At 38.4% G+C, this 18,837-nt stretch overlaps 1 protein-coding gene across 1 annotated transcript in view; it reads right to left on the bottom strand.

Moving 5' to 3' along the window:
- LOC128897327 (uncharacterized) overlaps window positions 1–18,837 on the bottom strand; it is a 101,834-nt gene that overhangs the window by 11,822 nt on the left and 71,175 nt on the right. The window contains 1 exon segment of the mRNA XM_054162917.1: window positions 14,969–15,104. Within this exon segment, the coding sequence (XP_054018892.1) occupies window positions 14,969–15,104 (136 nt within the window).

Genomic DNA, 18,837 nt, shown 5'->3' with positions numbered 1-18,837 from the left:
AAATGATTGCATGTCAGTTGAGTGGGACCTGGGAGAAATCTTGAAGAAAATTTTATTAGTATAAATATAAATGCATATTGATTGATATTGGTGAATATTGGCAATAACAAAGCTAAGTTTCAAAAGGAAGTTAAATCTCAAGTTTGTAGTTACAAACAACTACATACTGTCTGGGCAATGGAAAGAAACTTTACTACTATGCAAAATAAGAGAATAAATTTATATTAAGGCATAGCATTGAATGATTTCAGATTGAAGATTTGGCATTTTATTAGACCTACTTGATAAAATTCAAGTCTACACTTTTTCTACAGTTAAAAATAGGTAAATGTTTTTCAGTATTTTTTTCTCAAGCATTTCATTAATTAGGCCTCATTTGAAGACCACGTGAATTTTTCATAGGACTCTTAAATAAGATTGTTTAATAATGCAGTTTAAAAGATATAGTTGAATCCAAGTAGATATGTATCCAGGTTTTAATGTTTTAGGCTTTTAAATATATTATGGTGATTAATAAATTGGTTTGTATTGGTTTGTTGTTTGTTTTTCACACGCTTGTTTTTCAACTTGACAAAACTGAGGCACTTGACTGAAAAATTTCTAACAGATAACAATTACTAAAAATGGAGCCCATCATAATAGCCCTCCATATTTCTCCTACAATGTTCCCCAGTGAATGTAAAATAGCTTATCATTTGGAAGAAGAGACACTAAGAAGAGTGCCATGGAGGGTAAACAATCTCATTTCAAAGAAACAATACAAATATTGTTTCATACCTATCACATATTTTTGGTGATCCTGCTTGTCTAATCCTACCCAGCTAGCAACAAAGCACAATGAAGCCATTCTTACACACTTCCTATGGGATAGGGAGAAGAAAACACAAAGGCTTGAGGGTTGAGAAAAATGACAGAAAAGGCTCACTCAGCAATCACAGGATCATAGAACCATTTTGTTTACAAAAAACCTTTTAAGATCTTAAGTCCAACTATTATCTAACTATTATCTAACTCTACCAAGTCTGGTGATAAACCATGCCCCTTAACAACACATTTATTCATCCTTTAAACACCTCGAAGGATGGTGATTCAACCACTTCCCTGGAAAGCTTATTCAATGTTTGACAACCCTCTCCATGAACAAGTTACTTCTAATATCCAACCCGTGGTGCAACTTGAGGCCATTTCCTCTCATCCTAGCACTTGTTACTACTACTTTCCAACCATATGCAGTAACTCCTTCTTTTTAGATTGAGCACCATCTTGATTAGTGAAAAAAAATTATTATACTACTACAAAATCTCTTATTTCCTTTCAATCAGAAACAACTAATATCACCTTCAACTCTTCCTATTTATTCAATATGTTTCCTGGAAAAATGGACAGACATCCAAGATATTTGGGAAATCTGCCTGTTATCCTCTTGTCTCTCTTGTAAACCTATTATGAGTGTTCCTGTACTCTACAGGTTCAGGTGACTTCAGAGTTTTTATTTCTATTTTATTTTTATTTTTGTTGTTCTAAAGATCTCAGCATTTCAAAGTGGGGTCTGTTCTTGCTCATGTTGTAAAGGAAAGAAAAGCTCTCAATATTAGCAAGCTAGGCTAAGATCACTTAACTCATGGGCATCTGTACTTTAAGTCTGCTTACAAAGCATTTGACACTGTCCTGTACAGCATCCTTGTCTCTAAATTGGAGACATGGATTTGACACATAGATGACTCAGTGGATAAGGAATTGGCTGGATGGTCACAATCAAATAATTGTGGTCAACGGCTCAATGTCCCAGTGGAGACCAGTGACAACTGGTGATCCTCAGGGGTTGGTATTTAAACATATCCTGTTAAATATGTTTGTCAGTGATGTGGACAGTGGTACTGAGTGCACCCTCAGCAAGTTTGTTAATGACACCAGTCTATGTGATGTAGTTAACACTGCAGTGAAGGGATGTAATCAAGGATAGGTTGGATGGGGCTTTTAGAAACCTGATCTAGTGGAAGGTGTCCCTGCCCTTGCCAGGGGAATATTTAATGTCCATTCTAAATCAATCTTATGATAATCCTAAACTGTGAAGTCTAAACACAGATCAAGTTCCAGATTTCCCAGATTTCTATAGAAACTTTTGACTCATTCAAGATTATTTCTGGGGATGTCTCACACAACACCATGTCCCTAACAGCCACATCCACACACTTCTTTAACACCCCCAGGGATGTGACTCCACCACCAGCCTGGTCAGACCATTGCAATGTTTGATAGCCCTCTCTGTGAAGAAGTATTTCATAATATCTGGCCTAAACCTCCCCTGCTTGTAAGCATTTCCTCTAGCCCCATCTCTTGACATCAAGAAGAAGGGGCTGGCCCTGTCCCCACTCCAACCTCCCTTCAGGTAGTTGTAATGGTCAATAAGGCCTGCCTTCAGCCTCCTCTTCTCATAGAATCATAGAATCAACAAGGTTGGAAAAAACCCCAAAGATCAGCAAGTCCAACCTTCTCTCAGCTGAAGAACCCAGCTCCCTCAGATGCTCCTCATAGGTCTTGTAATCCAGGCCCTTCATCAGCATTATTGCTTACATTGTTGGTTACAGGTTGGACTTGATAATCTATGAGGTCTTTTCCAACCTTATTGATTCTATGATTCTGTGCTCTTCTCTGGACATGCTCAAGTACCCCAATCTCCTTACTATAGTGAGGGGACCAGAGCTGAACACAATACTCAAGGTGTGGCCTCACCAGTCCTGAGTACAGGGGGATGGTAATCTCTCTGCTCCTGATGGCCACAGTGTTTCTGATACAAGCCAGGAAGCCATTTGCTTTCTTGGCCACCTGGGCACACTGCTGACTCATATCCTGTCAACTGTCAATCCATACCCCTAGGTCCCTCTCCAAGTTGCAGCTTTCCAACCACACATCTGGAGTGTGGCAATAAAATTAGAAAGTGTGGAAAGGATTCAGAAGCACCAGGCAGTCCGGAGATTCACTGAGAACAGGGCACAGAGGCTGAAAGGGAGTAACAGGAAGAAGACACAATCCAGCTATCACAGGGATGGAAACAGAAGGCAAGGAAGGATGAGAGTTTTCTCTTGGCAGATTTTTCCATGAGCTAGAAACAATAGAGTATACTGATGCCTGAAAGTATGACCCACCACCAAGAACACAATAGGCAGAGAAAATTTTAAAAAAAATAATATTCAGTTGTTGTTTGGTTTTGGTTTTGTTTTTTTCCTGAGCTAGTCTCCTCAAGTCCTTTCTGTTTAAAATTTTCCTAGGGTTTTATAGTCTGTATGCACATAAAATTTGCCTTCTCTTTTTTTTCAGTGGGCTGATAGTTCTTGTGTTCTAATTCAAATACCTTTTGGTCTGTTTGGAAAAAACACACTACAAAAGAGCTAGTCAGATTCCAAAACGCTGACTTATTCAGGACCTTTTTATTTATTTATCTGGGGATGGGATGGAATTCAGGGAAGTGATCTAATCTACCTCCTACTCCAAGATAAGATCAGATATAGCTAGCTATTTCTGATTATTTTAATTACTGTTAAAAAGTATAAGCAATAAAAATCTCAAAACTTTTCTAAAATGGTAAGTCCTGAACTACTTTTGTCATAAAAATATATTTTTCATAATTCTCTTTCAATGCATTTTAACCTTGACGCTTCTTAGCTGATTCACAGAAGACAGAAGAGAGCTTTTTCCTATTCAGTTTACCCCTGTCTTTTTCTATTTGAAGTTTTATGGTTGGTTGGTTGGTTGCTTGGGGGTTTTGAGGTTTTGTTTGTTTGATTTTTTGTTTGCTTGGGTTGGTTTTTTGTTTGGGTTGGTTTGTTTGCTGCTTGGGGTTTTTATGTTTATTGTTAGACGTTGGCATCCATTAAGCAAAAGCTTTTTCTTCAGAACAATAGTAGTCACTTGGATGTAACCTACAAGGATCAGCTAGTCCAACTGCCTGACATTTTCAGCACTTAGCCAAAAGGTAAAGCAAGCTGCAAGCTGTGAAGCAACTGCATCAGCACCGGCCAGCTCCGTGCTGCGCCGAGATCTTTAGAAGAGGAAAGCGGGCTCCTAGAGACACGGAGACAGAAAGCAAGCGAGGAAAGACGTGACCTGACCCAACTTGGAGGCTCTCGCGAGGTTGCCTGAGAGGGCAACAAGGCTGGGGGTGTTCCCGGAGAAGCCGTGGGAAATTTAAACCCCGGCGGCACCGGCAGAGACTCTCAGACTGCGAGCTGGAGGCAGCAGCCCTCTCACTAGCTGCAACCTAGTGAGTGGGACACGAGAGGGAGACAGCTGGGAGCACTTTGCCATTGATGCAGGCAGACTAATAGGCATAGGGAGTGCAAATAGTGACTGAGTGTACCCCAGGGGCTCCTTTTGAATTAACTGAGTTGGAACCCAGGAGTGGGTTGTGAGGTATCCTGGGGGCTCCTTTTGATTTAACTCAGTAGTTGGCATGAGCAGGGTATGTGGGCAGGATACAAGGTGCTTCAGTCTTACTGAAGGCATAATGGTGGCTACTTGGAGGAGGAAGACTCTGCTCTCTGCACCTACCAAAATGGATATTGGCCCCCAGGCCACAGGTTGTAAGGAATGACACAATCTTTTACAGGCAACAGGGGGCAACACTGACTATGGGTGTGTGAGGTGTGTGAGCCAGTTGGCACAGCTCCAGTATGAAGTGATAGAGCTCAGGGAGAGGTGAGCAGGTTAAGAAGCATCAGTGAGAGTGAAAAGGAAATTGATAACTTTCACAAACTGATCTTTACAAATACAGAACAGAAGTCAGCTCTTAGTGGAGGAGAAGATTCGCTATCCTCTCATCAGGTAACTCCCCAGACTTCCTGCAGCAACTCACATGTGCAGGGTCAATGGGAACAGGTAGCTACCAGGTGAAACAAATGATACAAATGGATCAAACGTGCTCCTTTAAGAAGTACACCACCCACAGTACCCTTGTGTCTCAGTCCAGAGAGGGAAAGAGACTCAGTTCTTTTGAATATTTCTGTGTTATGAAATTAGAGGCACAAACAAGGCCAAAATAACAACAACGAGGCTATTTATTAACAGAAATAAAGTGGATGGATCAGAAGGAGAGAGAGAGAAAACAGAGTGAGAGAGAGAAGGGGGAGAGAGAAGAGGAAAGGAATCATATTACCACACCCCTCACCCTCTCTTAACTCCCAGTTACGGCTTAAACGATCACACAGTCTCACATCTCTGCCCGGTAACAGTATGGAGTAGACCCTCCTGAAAGCACTGCTGAGGCAAAAGAATAATGAAAAGGTGATTGGGCACAATCACAGCTTCACCAAGGGCAAATCCTGCCTGACAAACCTGGTGGCCTTCTATGACAAGGTCACAACATTAATAGATGAAGGCTGAGCAACTGATATAATTTACCTGGACCTGAGCAAAGCCTTCAACACTGTCCTGCACCACATCCTGGTCACCAGGCTGGTGCAGAATGGATTTGATGGATGGACCATTCAGTGGATAAAGAAATGGCTTGATGGCCACACCCAAAGAGTTGCTGTCAATGGGTCCATGTCCAAGTGGAGGCCAGTGACAAGTGAAGTCCCTCAGGAATCAGTACTGGCACCAGCCTTGTTTAACCTCTTAGTTGGTGACATGGACAGTGGCATTGAGTGCACGCTCAGCAGGTTTGCTGACAACACCAAACTGTGTGGTGCAGCAGACATGATGGAGGGAAGGGATGGCATCCAGAGGGACCTCGACAGGTGGGAGAGGTGGGCCCATGACAACCTCATGAGGTTCAGCAAGACCAAATGAAAGGTCCTGCATCTGGGCCAGGGCAATCCCAAGCACCAATATAGGTTGGGCAGTGACTGGCTTGAGAGCAGTCCTGAAGAAAAGGACCTGGGGGTGCTGGTGGATGAGAATCTCAACATGAGCCCCCAGTGTGCACTTGCAGCCCAGAAAGCAAATCACATCCAAGGCTTCATCAAGAGAAGCATAGCCAGCAGGTCCCCCTCTACTCCACTCTGGTGAGACCCTACCTGGAGTACTGCATCCAGTTCTGGAGCCCCTATTAGAGGAAGGATCTGGATGTGCTGGAATGTGTCCGGAGAAGGGCCACCAGGATGATCAGAGGGCTGGAGCACCTCTCCTATGAGGACAGACTAAGGGAGTTGGGGCTGTTCAGTCTGGAGAAGAGAAGGCCCTGAGGAGGCTTTATTGTGGCCTTCCAGTATCTGAAGGGGGGCTACAACAAAGCTGGTGAGGGACTTTTTTCAGGTGTCAGGTAGTGATAGGACTAGGGGGAATGGGAAAAAAATAGAAATGGGTAGATTCAGATTGGATGTTAGGAAGACATTTTTCACCATGAGGGTGGTAAGACGCTGGAATAGGTTGCCCAGGGAGGTGGTAGAAACCTCATCCCTGGAGGTTTTTAAGGCCAGGCTGGATGTGGCTATGAGCAACCTGATCTAGTGTGAGGTGTCCCTGCCCATGGCAGGGGTGTTGGAACTGCATGATCCTTGGGGTCCCTTCCAACCCTAACAATTCTATGATTCTATGTAATTAAGGGCATTGTCTGCCTACCTCCTAAACAGTGGTGTGTTTAAGCAAGTCATGATTGTTAGATGTTTATGATGATTTTCATTATTATTTTTTAAATTTAAGGTTATTCTGGTTTTGGATTTTTGTTGGTTTTTGTTTGATTGGCTGGGGTTTTTTTCGGGGGGGTGTAGGTGGTTTGTTGCTTTGCTTCTTTGCCAGGTGGTTAGGGTTTTGGGTTTTGGTTTTGTATTTTGTTTGTTTGTTTTCAATATAGATCAAGGTGTTGCTGCTAATTGATCGAATTTCTCCATATATTGAACATTCAGGAAAAGAACAAACATTCACAAATCATGATAAAACTGACAGAACTGACAGTGTTCAACATACAAAATCAGTCCTGTACTTGTAAGAGAAATGCTACCAGGGGTACATTAGTGAAATACCTGTTTTTAAGAAAGCAAGTTGCAATATTTTCTCTATGATTAAGAGAGAAGAGCCTTAAAATGTCTTCAGTAAAAGCCTTAGAGATACAATAAATTAATAGTTCTGTACTGAAGACTCCTCTTTCAAATATTTGTGACACCGTAATGGTCCTTTAAGATGCTACCAGCCTGTAAAATAAAAGCAGTAAACTCTTCAAGTCCACTTGACTTGTGGACTTCTATTCCACTTCTAGAAGTGACTCATCACTTCTATTCCAGCATATTTCTACATACACTTTAGAATACTAGTACACACTTTTCAAAGGAAAATAATTTCAAGATGCTGGAGTAAATCTTACAGTACCAAGATAAAAAAGAAACAAGTTTCTGAAATGAAAACATTGCACTCTTCAATAGCATGTTATCTTCTCTAATCCTTTGCAATTTATTTACAGACTTAATAAAGAAAGCTAAACCAATGAGTCAGAGTACAATACTAAATTCAATACTGGTTTATGTTGATCAATATTATAATTTATTTAATGCAATTAAACTTCTTTTGTGATTTTTGTCTACTGCACAATGTTCCTTTAAGTTGACTTGCTGTTCATTTAATTATTTCAGGGAGACAGACATTTAAATTAAATTAAATCCAAATACTTTGAGACATGGTGGGCACTTAGCAGCTGCTAATGTGAAACACTAAATTGAACTGAATCTAAACAAGAATTTTAGGAACGCTCCCTAAAGGAAATTAGTTTTCTAAATGCTCTAATTTTCACTTTTCTTTTAGCAGAAAATGTTTCAAGGGGAAGACTTCCAAAGTAGGTAGCTTTTCTTTTTTTCCACATTCCTATGACAGTGGGCACAATCTTACCCATCAGCAGAATCTCACAATGTGTGTGATTTTTTTTTCTGCATTACTATCTTCCACATTTTTATTCTTCTTTAGGATAAATTTTCATACCTGAGATAGTCATATTTCAAGAAAAATTAATTATATTGTACCATAATAGTTAACTCTAGAAAATCTAAGTTAATTGCTAAACTTATTTGAGCTATTAGACACATTTACGTCCTCTCTACAAGCAGAAGATCAACCAAATCTGTTTATTCAACAAATTAATCACATGCAGTCCTGTTTTCTCACATTTGCTATTTACAATGCTTGCTGATCATAACATCTTTGTCATGAGCAGGTTTTTATCTCATAAGAATTCACATAGTATTATTGTAAGCCTGAAAGTTTGTTGTCTTTTAATCTGCTTCAGTACATCAGAGCTCAACAGAAAATATAAATTCATAATTAAAAACAAAGTAATAACTACTTGCATTACTGCAAAGAGCAGCAAAATATCAAGACAAATTTAGCAGTGACAACTCAGACCCTAAAATACAAAGACAAGAAAAAACATCTTAAAAATTAATTTAAGAAATTCTTTTGATCTTAGGAGCAATATGTTGGTTTTGAATGCGTGGAAATTGCTATTATGACTGCACGTACCTTTCTACAGCAGATGTTTTTTGGGGCATGCAGGTATCTTAACTGACAGTGCTTTGCTCATCTTGATGTGTAAATGAGATTAGGAGGAAAAATATATCTTATTTCAGTTTTTAAGATCACAGAAATCAGAAAAACATTCCAGTTGGAGAAGACCTTTGGGATTATCAAGTCCAACCAACAACCCTACTCTACAAGGTACACCCCTAAACCATATCCCCAAGCACCACATCCAAATGACCTTCAAACCCATCTAGGGTTGGTGAGTCAATCAGCTCCCTGGGCAGCCCATTCCAATGCTTGACCACTCTTTCTGCGAAAAAACTTTTCCTAATGTCCAGTCTAAACCTACCCTGTTGTAGCTATGAAATAATTAGAAAGTAGAAGAGGATTAAATAATAGAGTGAGAGTATTTCTAATAATGACTTAGAATAGTTTCTAATAAGTTAAAACAACAATTTTCAGCCGCACACTGTTTATGTAGTAGGAAACTGAAATAGTATTATTTACTCCAGTTTTTACTTAGCTAATCATGGTATCTATTCAACAACTAGTATCAACATTAATGTTTGTGTATCTTTCCTGGTTCCTCTGTAAGATTTTGAATATTCATGGGAAACGCATGAATGAAATGCAGCTGATATTTCTTTATGTAGGTGGTGAAACTTGTTCCACTTGTCAAATACATCTAACAGGAAAAAACACAAACTGACACAAACTTACATGATATATACGATATAGACACATATCACACAAACTAAGTAGTGTTAAACCTCTATGATTTCTTTCTGGCAGAGTCATACTTTGCTCAGACACAGAACTGATTTTTTTTAATTTAAACTAAGGATATATACAATTTTCTATGCCTCAACAATATGCCTTTGACTGAAGCAAACTAGAGGGACTTCAGAAAGTCTCAGAACAACCTAGCAGTTAGGACTGAAGCACAATTATGATATCTGGACTTCCCTTATTATCTGTGAACCATAAACTTAAAACCAGTTGACCTGCATTTTAACTGTCTATACATTTTACCCCACATATCATGCTTATTTTGAACACTTCAATTGCAAATAAATTGTTAAAGGTGTGTTAACTGAAGTGCCGGGTTCTGCACATTGGCTACAGCAGCCCCATGCAGTACTACAGGCTGGGGTCAGAGTGGCTGGAGAGCAGCCAGGCAGAGAGGGACCTGGGGGTGCTGGTTGATGGTAGGCTGAACATGCCCCTGCAGTGTGCCCAGGTGGCCAAGAGGGACAATGCCATCCTGGTCTGCATCAGGAACAGTGTGGCCAGGAGGAGCAGGGAGGTCATTCTGCCTATGTACACTGCACTGGTTAGGCCACACCTCGAGTACTGTGTCCAGTTCTGGGCCCCTCAGTTGAGGAAGGATGTCGACCTGCTGGAGCGTGTCCAGAGAAGGGCAACAAAGCTGGGGAGGGGTTTGGAACACAAGCCCTATGAGGAGAGACTGAGGGAGCTGGGGTTGCTTAGCCTGGAGGAGGCTCAGGGGAGACCTTATTGCTCTCTACAACTACCTGAAGGGAGGTTGTAGACAGGCAGAGGTTGGTCTCTTCTCCCAGGCAACCAGCACCAGAACAAGAGGACACAGTCTCAAGCTGCACCAGGGGAAGTTTAGGCTGAATGTTAGGAAGAAATTCTACACAGAGAGAGTGATTGCCCATTAGAATGGGCTGCCCAGTGAGGTGGTGGAGTCACCATCATTGGAGGTTTTTAGGAGGAAACTTGATAGGGTGCTTGGTTGCATGGTTTAGGTGATTAGGTGGTGTTGGATGATAGGTTGTACATGATGATCTCGAAAGTCTCTTCCAACCTGGTTTATTCTATTCTATTCTATTCTATTCTATCACTTCAGACAAGCATTGGAAATGCAAAATTAAAAAAAGAAAGGAAAAAGCTTCTCAGTCACCAAGGCCAACTCATAATTGCATATATGTAATTCACATTGGTTGGTGATTTTGTCTCCTTATGAGATGGCTGTTTTTTCCTTTTTTTTTTTTTTTTTCTTTTTAATGTAAACTTATGTTGATAAAAAACTGCCAAGACAAATCTGAAGAGTACCCTGTAGTGCTTTCTAAAATTCTATTGCTGTAATTAAGAAATCGTAAAGCTTTCACTGGGTGTTGACTGTGTTCATGTAAAAGTGAACGAGAAATAATTTGTTTCTACATTAACAGCAATGGGCCAGACATTTTGAAAGATATGATTATTCTTTTCCTCAATAATTCTCTCATTAACAAAAACATGTAAGAGATGCACCATTTATCATCTCATTCTAAAAAGAAGGAAAAAAGGAAGAATTACCTAAGCCAGGCTAGACTTTGTGGTGTAGAAAAGCAAAGCCTAAGCCAGTATTTTTAATTTCAATATCAATATTAATTAAAGTATTACACAGGCTACATAAGAGCTAATTGTGGTAGAGTGTTAGACTGTACTTAGTTTTTATCTCTTCTTATATAAGCACCATAGAAAAAAAATCTAACACTCTCTCAATTTAGAAACTGAAAGTATCAGAGAGATACTCAGCAAAAGACAGAATGATTAAGAAATGTCCTGACCAAACAGGCAATAAAGGTACAACACAAGACCCCTCATCTACCCTTTGATTTTGGCTCTTTTGATTAACGTGTCCTTGTCACAGAGGGCAGCCTAATTCTATCACATCCAAATATTCTAGGTAAAGTGTATTGCACATGTGCAGGCTGCAGGCTTGTTTGTCACATTATTGCTGGCTGTCACTTTAAAGGGTAAGTGTCCGTTTGAAGAATGTGTAGTGGCTGGAGGGTCAGAGGATTTGCATAAAGTTTGGAAAGAATCTCTTCAGGCACAAGGTGTGAGATATTACACTTTCACATGTGCAAAAAAAGCACACATGGTTCAGATCATGGAAACTGGTGTCGTCATGCCTATATATAGCTTCTGGGTTTGAGTTGTTGTCTTTTTTTTTAACTGTCTGAGTATAATACATTAGCAAAACTTTCATCAAGTTGAACATCAGACATTGATTTACCATTCTGTTGGTCAAATTTTCTTTCTCTTTAGTGTAATCATGATCTGCTGCAATGTAGTATTTCTGAATGACTATGACAACTCAAATTCAAAAATATTTATGTTTCTTATGTTTAACTCAATGATTCTAACCCTCAGGAACATAAAGAACCGAAGTAAAGTATTGATTTAAACACATATAAAACTTACATAATCATACCAAAGATGTTTAAGTGTATACCAGAAGATGAGATGTAGTGACCACATATTTTTTTTTTTTTGCAACAGATCTGGAGAAAGAAATTTCTTGATTTTTATTAATTTTTTTTGGTGGTTGGTTGCTTTTCAAATTGGACAAAGGGCAATTGTCTTTACGCTAGGAAAGTTTCTGTGAAATAAAGATTCCTATGCTACAAAGCCTGCACAGCTTACTGAGTTTCTGTGACTAAAGCATAAAGATATTAATTTACTTCTCTGTTTTTTGTAGTAATGTGCAAACTTGTTACTCTTTCTGCAACTGAAATGCACATAAAGAAGTACACATTCTGCAAATACATCAAAAAAATATAATGTTAACTTCACATAGGATAACATTTTTATTCATGCCATGTGTTATTTTTTGTTGTTTTTTAAATCAACATCAATCAGGGGTATTTAAATAAGTATCCATGACTCTAGGTAGGATGTCATGAGAGCTGACTAGAGGGGCAGAATCACCTCCATGGACCTTCTGGCCACACTTTGATGAAGCCCAGGATACAATTGGCTTTCTGGGCTGTAATCCCACTTTACCAGTACATATCCAAGTTTTTGTCCACCAGTATCCCCAAGTCCTTCCCTGCAGGGCTGCTCTCAAACCATGCAACCCCCAGCTATTTTGAATTGGGATTGGCCTGACCCACACACAGGACTTTGGAGTTGGCTTTGTAACCTTTGTGAAGTTTAGACAGTCCCACTCCTCATGCTTGCCAAGGTGACTCAGGAAGACATCCTTTCTTCAACTTGGTGTCATTTGCAAGTTTACTGAGGGCGCACTCAATCCCACTATGTCATTGATATTAAATGGTATTGGTCTCAGTACCAATCCTTGAGGAACATCACACATTATTGGTTGGCTCTTGGATATTAAGCAACTGACTGTAACTCTTTGGACATGGCCATCCAGCCAATTCCTCATCAGTTCCATTTATCAAACCCATCTCTCTCCAATATGGAGGGGAAAATGCTTTGAAAGATGACATCCATACCTCTTCCTTGTCCTCTGATGTAGTCAATCCATAATGATTCTTCCAAAAGTATCTCTTCAATGATCGCAAGTCACATAGGTGAGGCTCACTGATTGGTGTTTCCCTGGGTCCTCCTATTTACCCTTTATAAAAATGGACATGAGTTTCCCTTTTCAGTTACTGGGCCCTTCACTTGATTGCTATGATTTTTCAGTTATGATGGAGAGTGTCTTGGCAACTGCATCAGCCAATTTTCTCAAGACTCTGGGGTGCATCTCACTGAGGCTCAGGAATAGTTCCTAATGTGGTTGCAAACCTGATCTTCACTTATGGTGGGAGGGATTTCATTCCCCTACTCCCTGCCTTGAAGTTCAGGGGTTTGAGAGAGGTTGTAACTGAAACCAGGCAACATTTTTTAAGTACCCCGGTCTTTTCCATGTTTGTTTTCACTGCTTCTGTTTTATTTATCAGGAAGCAAACATTTTCTTCAATCATCCTTTTCTGGCCAGTGTATCTATAGAAAACTTGCTATAAATTGAATACCTATGTAATTATAGGCAACAATACCTTCTAAACTAGAACTTCATTAGCAGGATAAATCTTCAAAGGGTAAAGGCTACCTAATTCTCATCAATAAAAATCTACCCAGGAAAACTAAATAAAAAAAAAAATCTACCCAGGAAAACTAAATAAAGAAGTTTAAAGAGGCTTGGGGAAAAGGAAGCTTTCTTCTTTCTTTTTTAATAGATACTTAAATAGTGAATTGAAAATATTTATGTGACTATGATGGATTGTAAACCAGATTTCTTGGGTTGCAGTATAACTTGGGTTTTTTTAATACATAGTTAAAATCATTACAGCATATTCACCTTAGATCATGGCTTCATTGTAGGCAAAGGAATCTCAGTTCAGGAGATTTTACTTAATTAAATTTACTTCCAGGTATTACCAACTTCTGATGACTGATTCAGGCATTAGGGGGAAAAAACCACAACACTGTAAGTAAAAAAATCCAAAACTAACCAACCAAAAAAAAAAAAACCCACAACAAACCAAAACCGAGAAAAACCAAAACCACAAAATGCCAACACACACAAACATTTAAGTGCTTATTAAGGATTGACACAAGCGGCACAACTCTCCTCCTCCCTTCATAATTTCACTTTCCTGGTTTTGATGCAAACTGCACGTAGTTTGTCCAAATTTACCCATCTTTCTCCTCCCTTATGCCTGCTTCTCTTTGCTAAATGCACATGAACTGGGATCTCACAGACTTCCCGGTCTAGCTGCATAAATTAGAAAACAATGGGGCATTCAGGGTGATACTAGTGTCACTTAGATTTGGCTGTGACCAGCTCAAGGCAGCTCAGGATTTCCTTCACACAGGGCACTTTGTATTCCCTAGCACCCCCAAACTTATTACAGTACAGGTTAAACCCACTACCAGGATATAGCAGATATTTCTGAATGTACAGAAGAGAAGCATTTAGTGCCTGTATGACTTGTATATGAATGACTTGTAATCTCTGACTCCACTAAATGATGGATCTCAAGAAAGCAGGACAAGTAAGTTTCCCTAAACTAGGTTTCTGATGTAATGTACATAAACTTTAGGTTTTAAAGGCTCCAGTGCAGGAACAAAAGCTCTTGGATTTTATGTTTTGGTGTGTGTTCTGTTTTCAATGTTGGTTTGAGGTTTTCGCCCTGTGTTCCTTTGGTTCCACTGTTATATTCTGTTTCCTAAATTTGTAAGCCTATGGATGTCTATCAACATACAAAATTTCAGGGGCACCATTAATGAGCACTACAGACATTATGCACTCTGTAGCCTGGTAGGACAATAAAGATGACTGCTTTGTAGACAACTTGAAATTAATTTCCACAGGACTGCACATCAGGAACTGTTCCCAAATTACATTTTGCAATATTCTGTTCTCAGGTCTGTTGAGTAAAATCTTCTCCCCAGGCTGCTCAGATATATTTGAGAAGAAAATATAGCTGTTGCCTACATGAGTTATGCAGTCATCTGAAATATGAATACCTGAAAGATAGCTGCTTAGTATCCAACACCAATGTTGGTTACTTCCATCTGAAAGAGAACTTTCAGGTTGTTTATATGAAATAGATCTATACATAACAGTGATTTCTCATTCTTCTCTTCTGCTTAACTAGAGGAGAGTTCCAACATGCAATCAATTTTTTTTTTCACTTTGCTGAGGGTATTCATTGATCAATCTTTCTACCTTTCATTTTTTTATTCTAAATGATGAATATAACACTTCGGCCTGCCTTACTGTCTTCATAATGAAATTCCTCTCCTTGGGTATAAAACACAAAGAGTGTGATTTTGCTTAGGGAACTCTGAGTAGCAGAAGGACTACTGTGATGCACTTGCATGCTAGTAGATTCTCCTGAGCCTTTCCTTTGCACCTAAAAATTGAAATGTTGGACAGTTTATTGTATCTGGGCTATTGAATCTGTTTAAGAATGTATTGAATTGCTGTTCCTCTTGGTATGTTTCACATATCAAGCCAGTAAGTAGAAATTCTCTTCACAAGGCCCCAGGAGTACAGAATACTTTTCATAAGTGGAAAGAAACCCCCTCCAAGTACTATAAATTAAACATAACTTTATGAAATCAAAAGAAGTCCAAATGGTGCACAGTACAGAAACTGTGTTCTGTGCAGTTCCGTTTCCCTGCAATTACGCTGTAATCTCTTAAGCAGTGGTTTCAGAGAACTGTAAATTACTTTTCCCTCTGATTTTAATTATCATATGCAATGCCTTAGAATAAATTTAACCAGTAAGAAAGCTAAATTCTGTATTAGGTACCTCTGTTTTCAGCTTGTGACTGCTTCTTTTGAATTACTCTGAAGATGGTTTAGATTAAAACGGCTTAGCTAAATCCAAAAGATGAACTACTACAAAACTATAAAGTAAAAGTTTATTATACAAACACTCAGTGCATAAAAGCAAGTTCTGTTGACCCAATATTTATTACTACTGAACATTTTTAAACTCAGTGCTAATAATATCATTATGTTGAAAGTGGATGCAAGGTTAAAATACTAAGATCATCCACAAACGTCCAAATATTTATTTGTGAAAATATATTCTACACAGTACATGTGAAATACTGAATATAAGACTGTATACAGAAATAGGCAATTCAGACACTATCAGAAATTCAAGTATATTTTCAGACTGTACAGAATGAAGGAGGAAGGCACTGACAGCTCAATCTCTTTGAGCCACTACTGAAAAAAAAAAAAAAAAATTTTTTAAAATCTAGTGTCCACCAGTCCTTGGTTTAAATTACAGCAGTGTAATTATTTGTGATGCAGTATATAATTTTAATTCCATTGTCTTGTGTGAGTTCAAGAATTTTTCCTTAGGGCTTTGTTTAGGTAAACTATATGTTGAGTTATACAAAATTGCTTGAGTAGTTCTACAATTGTTTGCCTGTTAGAAGAGTGGCAATTTTCAGTTTAAAATGTAGGAGTAATATCTTTTCAATAAAGATTTCTTCATCAAGCTAAAAGGATTGTCTATCTGTACACATACCTATAGCTATACTGCTTGTCAGGCTAACATTTTATAGACACTATCTCTTTATTTATGTCTTAGAAATTCTATCCAACAGAGTACATTTTTGTCACATTAAAATGATACATTTTTTTCTATATAAAACACCCCTGATTAAAAATTAAATCCTTTTCAATTACAACCATAGGCCATAGCAGTAAAATATAACATGAAGGAAAATGCAATTAAAACTGTAGTGACCATTTATGTAAATCAAAAGTCAGTAGTGAAGCAAATATAATGAGCTAGTCAAATTGTGATTAAATCAGATTTGTTAAAGTTCTTTCAGACATAAGTATTCACAGAAGCCAGACAAGAAATTTTTCTGTAATTCTATTTTTTTGGACCAAGTACTGGGATCACTTATGAATTATTGTGGTCAACCTGAGTTACATGAGCATAAAAACCTGAGTTACATGAGCATAAATCTTATTTGTGCCACTTCAGTCTGAGAATTACAGCCTGGTGGCCTTTATACCTGCATGACCTTAGCAGTACAGTCGCTCAACCATCAAATCAATTATCTCTACCCAGGAATAAAGACATCTATATTTGAAATAAAAGGAATTAACTGAAAAACCATTCCTGAGATGTTAACATCTGCTTTAATTTGTACCTCTCAGAATTCGTGATGCATAGGAAAATGTCAGAGTTGTCACAGGAAATTTAGTCTCTGAACAAATTCAAGAGCCCTTATCTCTTCAAACATAATTTTTAGAATTATCTCCTGTAATGTTATTCTTCTGTTTCCAGGAGGATCATATTTTCATATATAGCCAGTGCATTCATATGAAATATTTTTTCTGTAATTTTCAGAAATTCTGAGTATTCATACTACATCCAAACCAGACTTGTGCTGTATGACTTAAACATTTATTTTATGTCAGGCAAGTCGATCTACAAGTTAGGGACTTCTCTGTTAATATTAAAAAAAATGAATGATGTGGTACCGCAATCTCAGCTCTACAAAAGTTCCAAAGAGAGGAAAAAAAATCAATGGTAGTGGAGCAGTACATGCTAAAGGCAAAGTTCATAATAAGAATTAATGTTGTAAAAGGAATACTTAGATAGTGGCAAAATTCAAAGATTGTGTAAATTCAGTATATCTAACCATCTCAATTCCAGACTTCAAATACGACTGAAATCACAAAAGTTGGCTCAGATCTTTATAGAGACTATTATCAGATTTTAAGTGTTAACTTAAAATAGCTGATTGATAATCAGAATACTTCCATGTAAATGTATCTTCTTGGGTAAGGGAGAATGAGGCAAATATGTAGGTCAATGGTTACAGGAAAGCTTTCAAACAAGTACTAAAAGAAAAGTACCCAGAGAGGTGGTGGAGTCTCCACCTCTGGGGACATTCAAAACCCTCCTGGATATATTCCTGTGTGACTGTCTGGGTCAAGCTGCCTTGGCAGGGGTGTTGGACTCCATATCCAGAGATCTGTTCCAACCCCTAGCATTATTTGATTCTGTGAATGAGAGAAAAAGAAAAAGGGGGTTAAGTATATAAATAGTTCCTTCCAGTCAGAGCATTCTACACTAACCAGATACATTTCATAGATGATGTTTAGTTTTTGTATAGGAAAGGAAATTAAAGAAGATCATCTTTGACATCTGTAAACTAATTTTCCATAAAGAAATCTCACATAGCTAAGTCTTCCTTTTCTGCCATGAAAATTATAAATATAATTAAAACACTTGTAATTAGAAGAAAGTTTTTAACTACTGAATTCTGGTTCTAGGAGAGCACTAGAGATGGAGTCATGTGCTAAACAAAAATTTCAAGATTAAATTATCATGAAAGTATTCAGTAATTTGGAAAGTTTTGCCTTATCTTATATTCCTGTCTTTCATTACTGTAATTGCTAATATACTTGGAAGGTCTTCCAAAACCAATCCATAAAGAATGCAAGTTTACAGATTTTCAAATTAAATAATTAAGAAGGAGATGTAGATTTGCATAGTATTTGTTTCTGCAAATGTTGCATATGAATGGATAACAGTTATTCTTATATCTGTGTCCTGGTTGAAGACAGCCTGCTTTCAAAAGCCCCCCACACACAGCTGAGAGGAAAAATAATACACACACAATAAAGAAACCCTGGGCTGAGATCAGGAGTGTTTAATGAGATGATATGATGTACAATTAACTTAGCCTATTTACAGAACAGTGCAGCAAAATGCAGAACCAGCAGCAGAAGCCAGCCATAAAACAAGCCCTCCAGCCCCAAGCCTCCAGAAAAGACCAACACCCCCAAAATGGAAATCAGAAGTAGCATTGGGAAACAAGAAGCCTCTCAGGTTACAGTCTGAACTACAAGCCCCATGATTCTTCAGCCAGCACATTCATTTTAAAGTCATCATGGTATTGAATACACATCAGCATATTCAACTGGACCCATGACAGCCTGTTCTCACAATAGACATCTTTCTTCCTTAGTGACAAACACTGATGGTGGTATTAACTCGGCAAAACAGATACTAACTCCTGAGATAGTAATCCTTAATTTCTTTTAGAAGAGAATAAAGTTATCAGTAGTCTGCATGGGCTGACCAAGGGGAAATCATGCTT

This window comes from Dryobates pubescens, chromosome 7, assembly GCF_014839835.1.
Source record: "Dryobates pubescens isolate bDryPub1 chromosome 7, bDryPub1.pri, whole genome shotgun sequence".
NCBI lineage: Eukaryota > Metazoa > Chordata > Aves > Piciformes > Picidae > Dryobates > Dryobates pubescens.
Note: the sequence above shows the minus strand (reverse complement) of the source record. Positions and strands in the feature narration are given on the sequence as shown.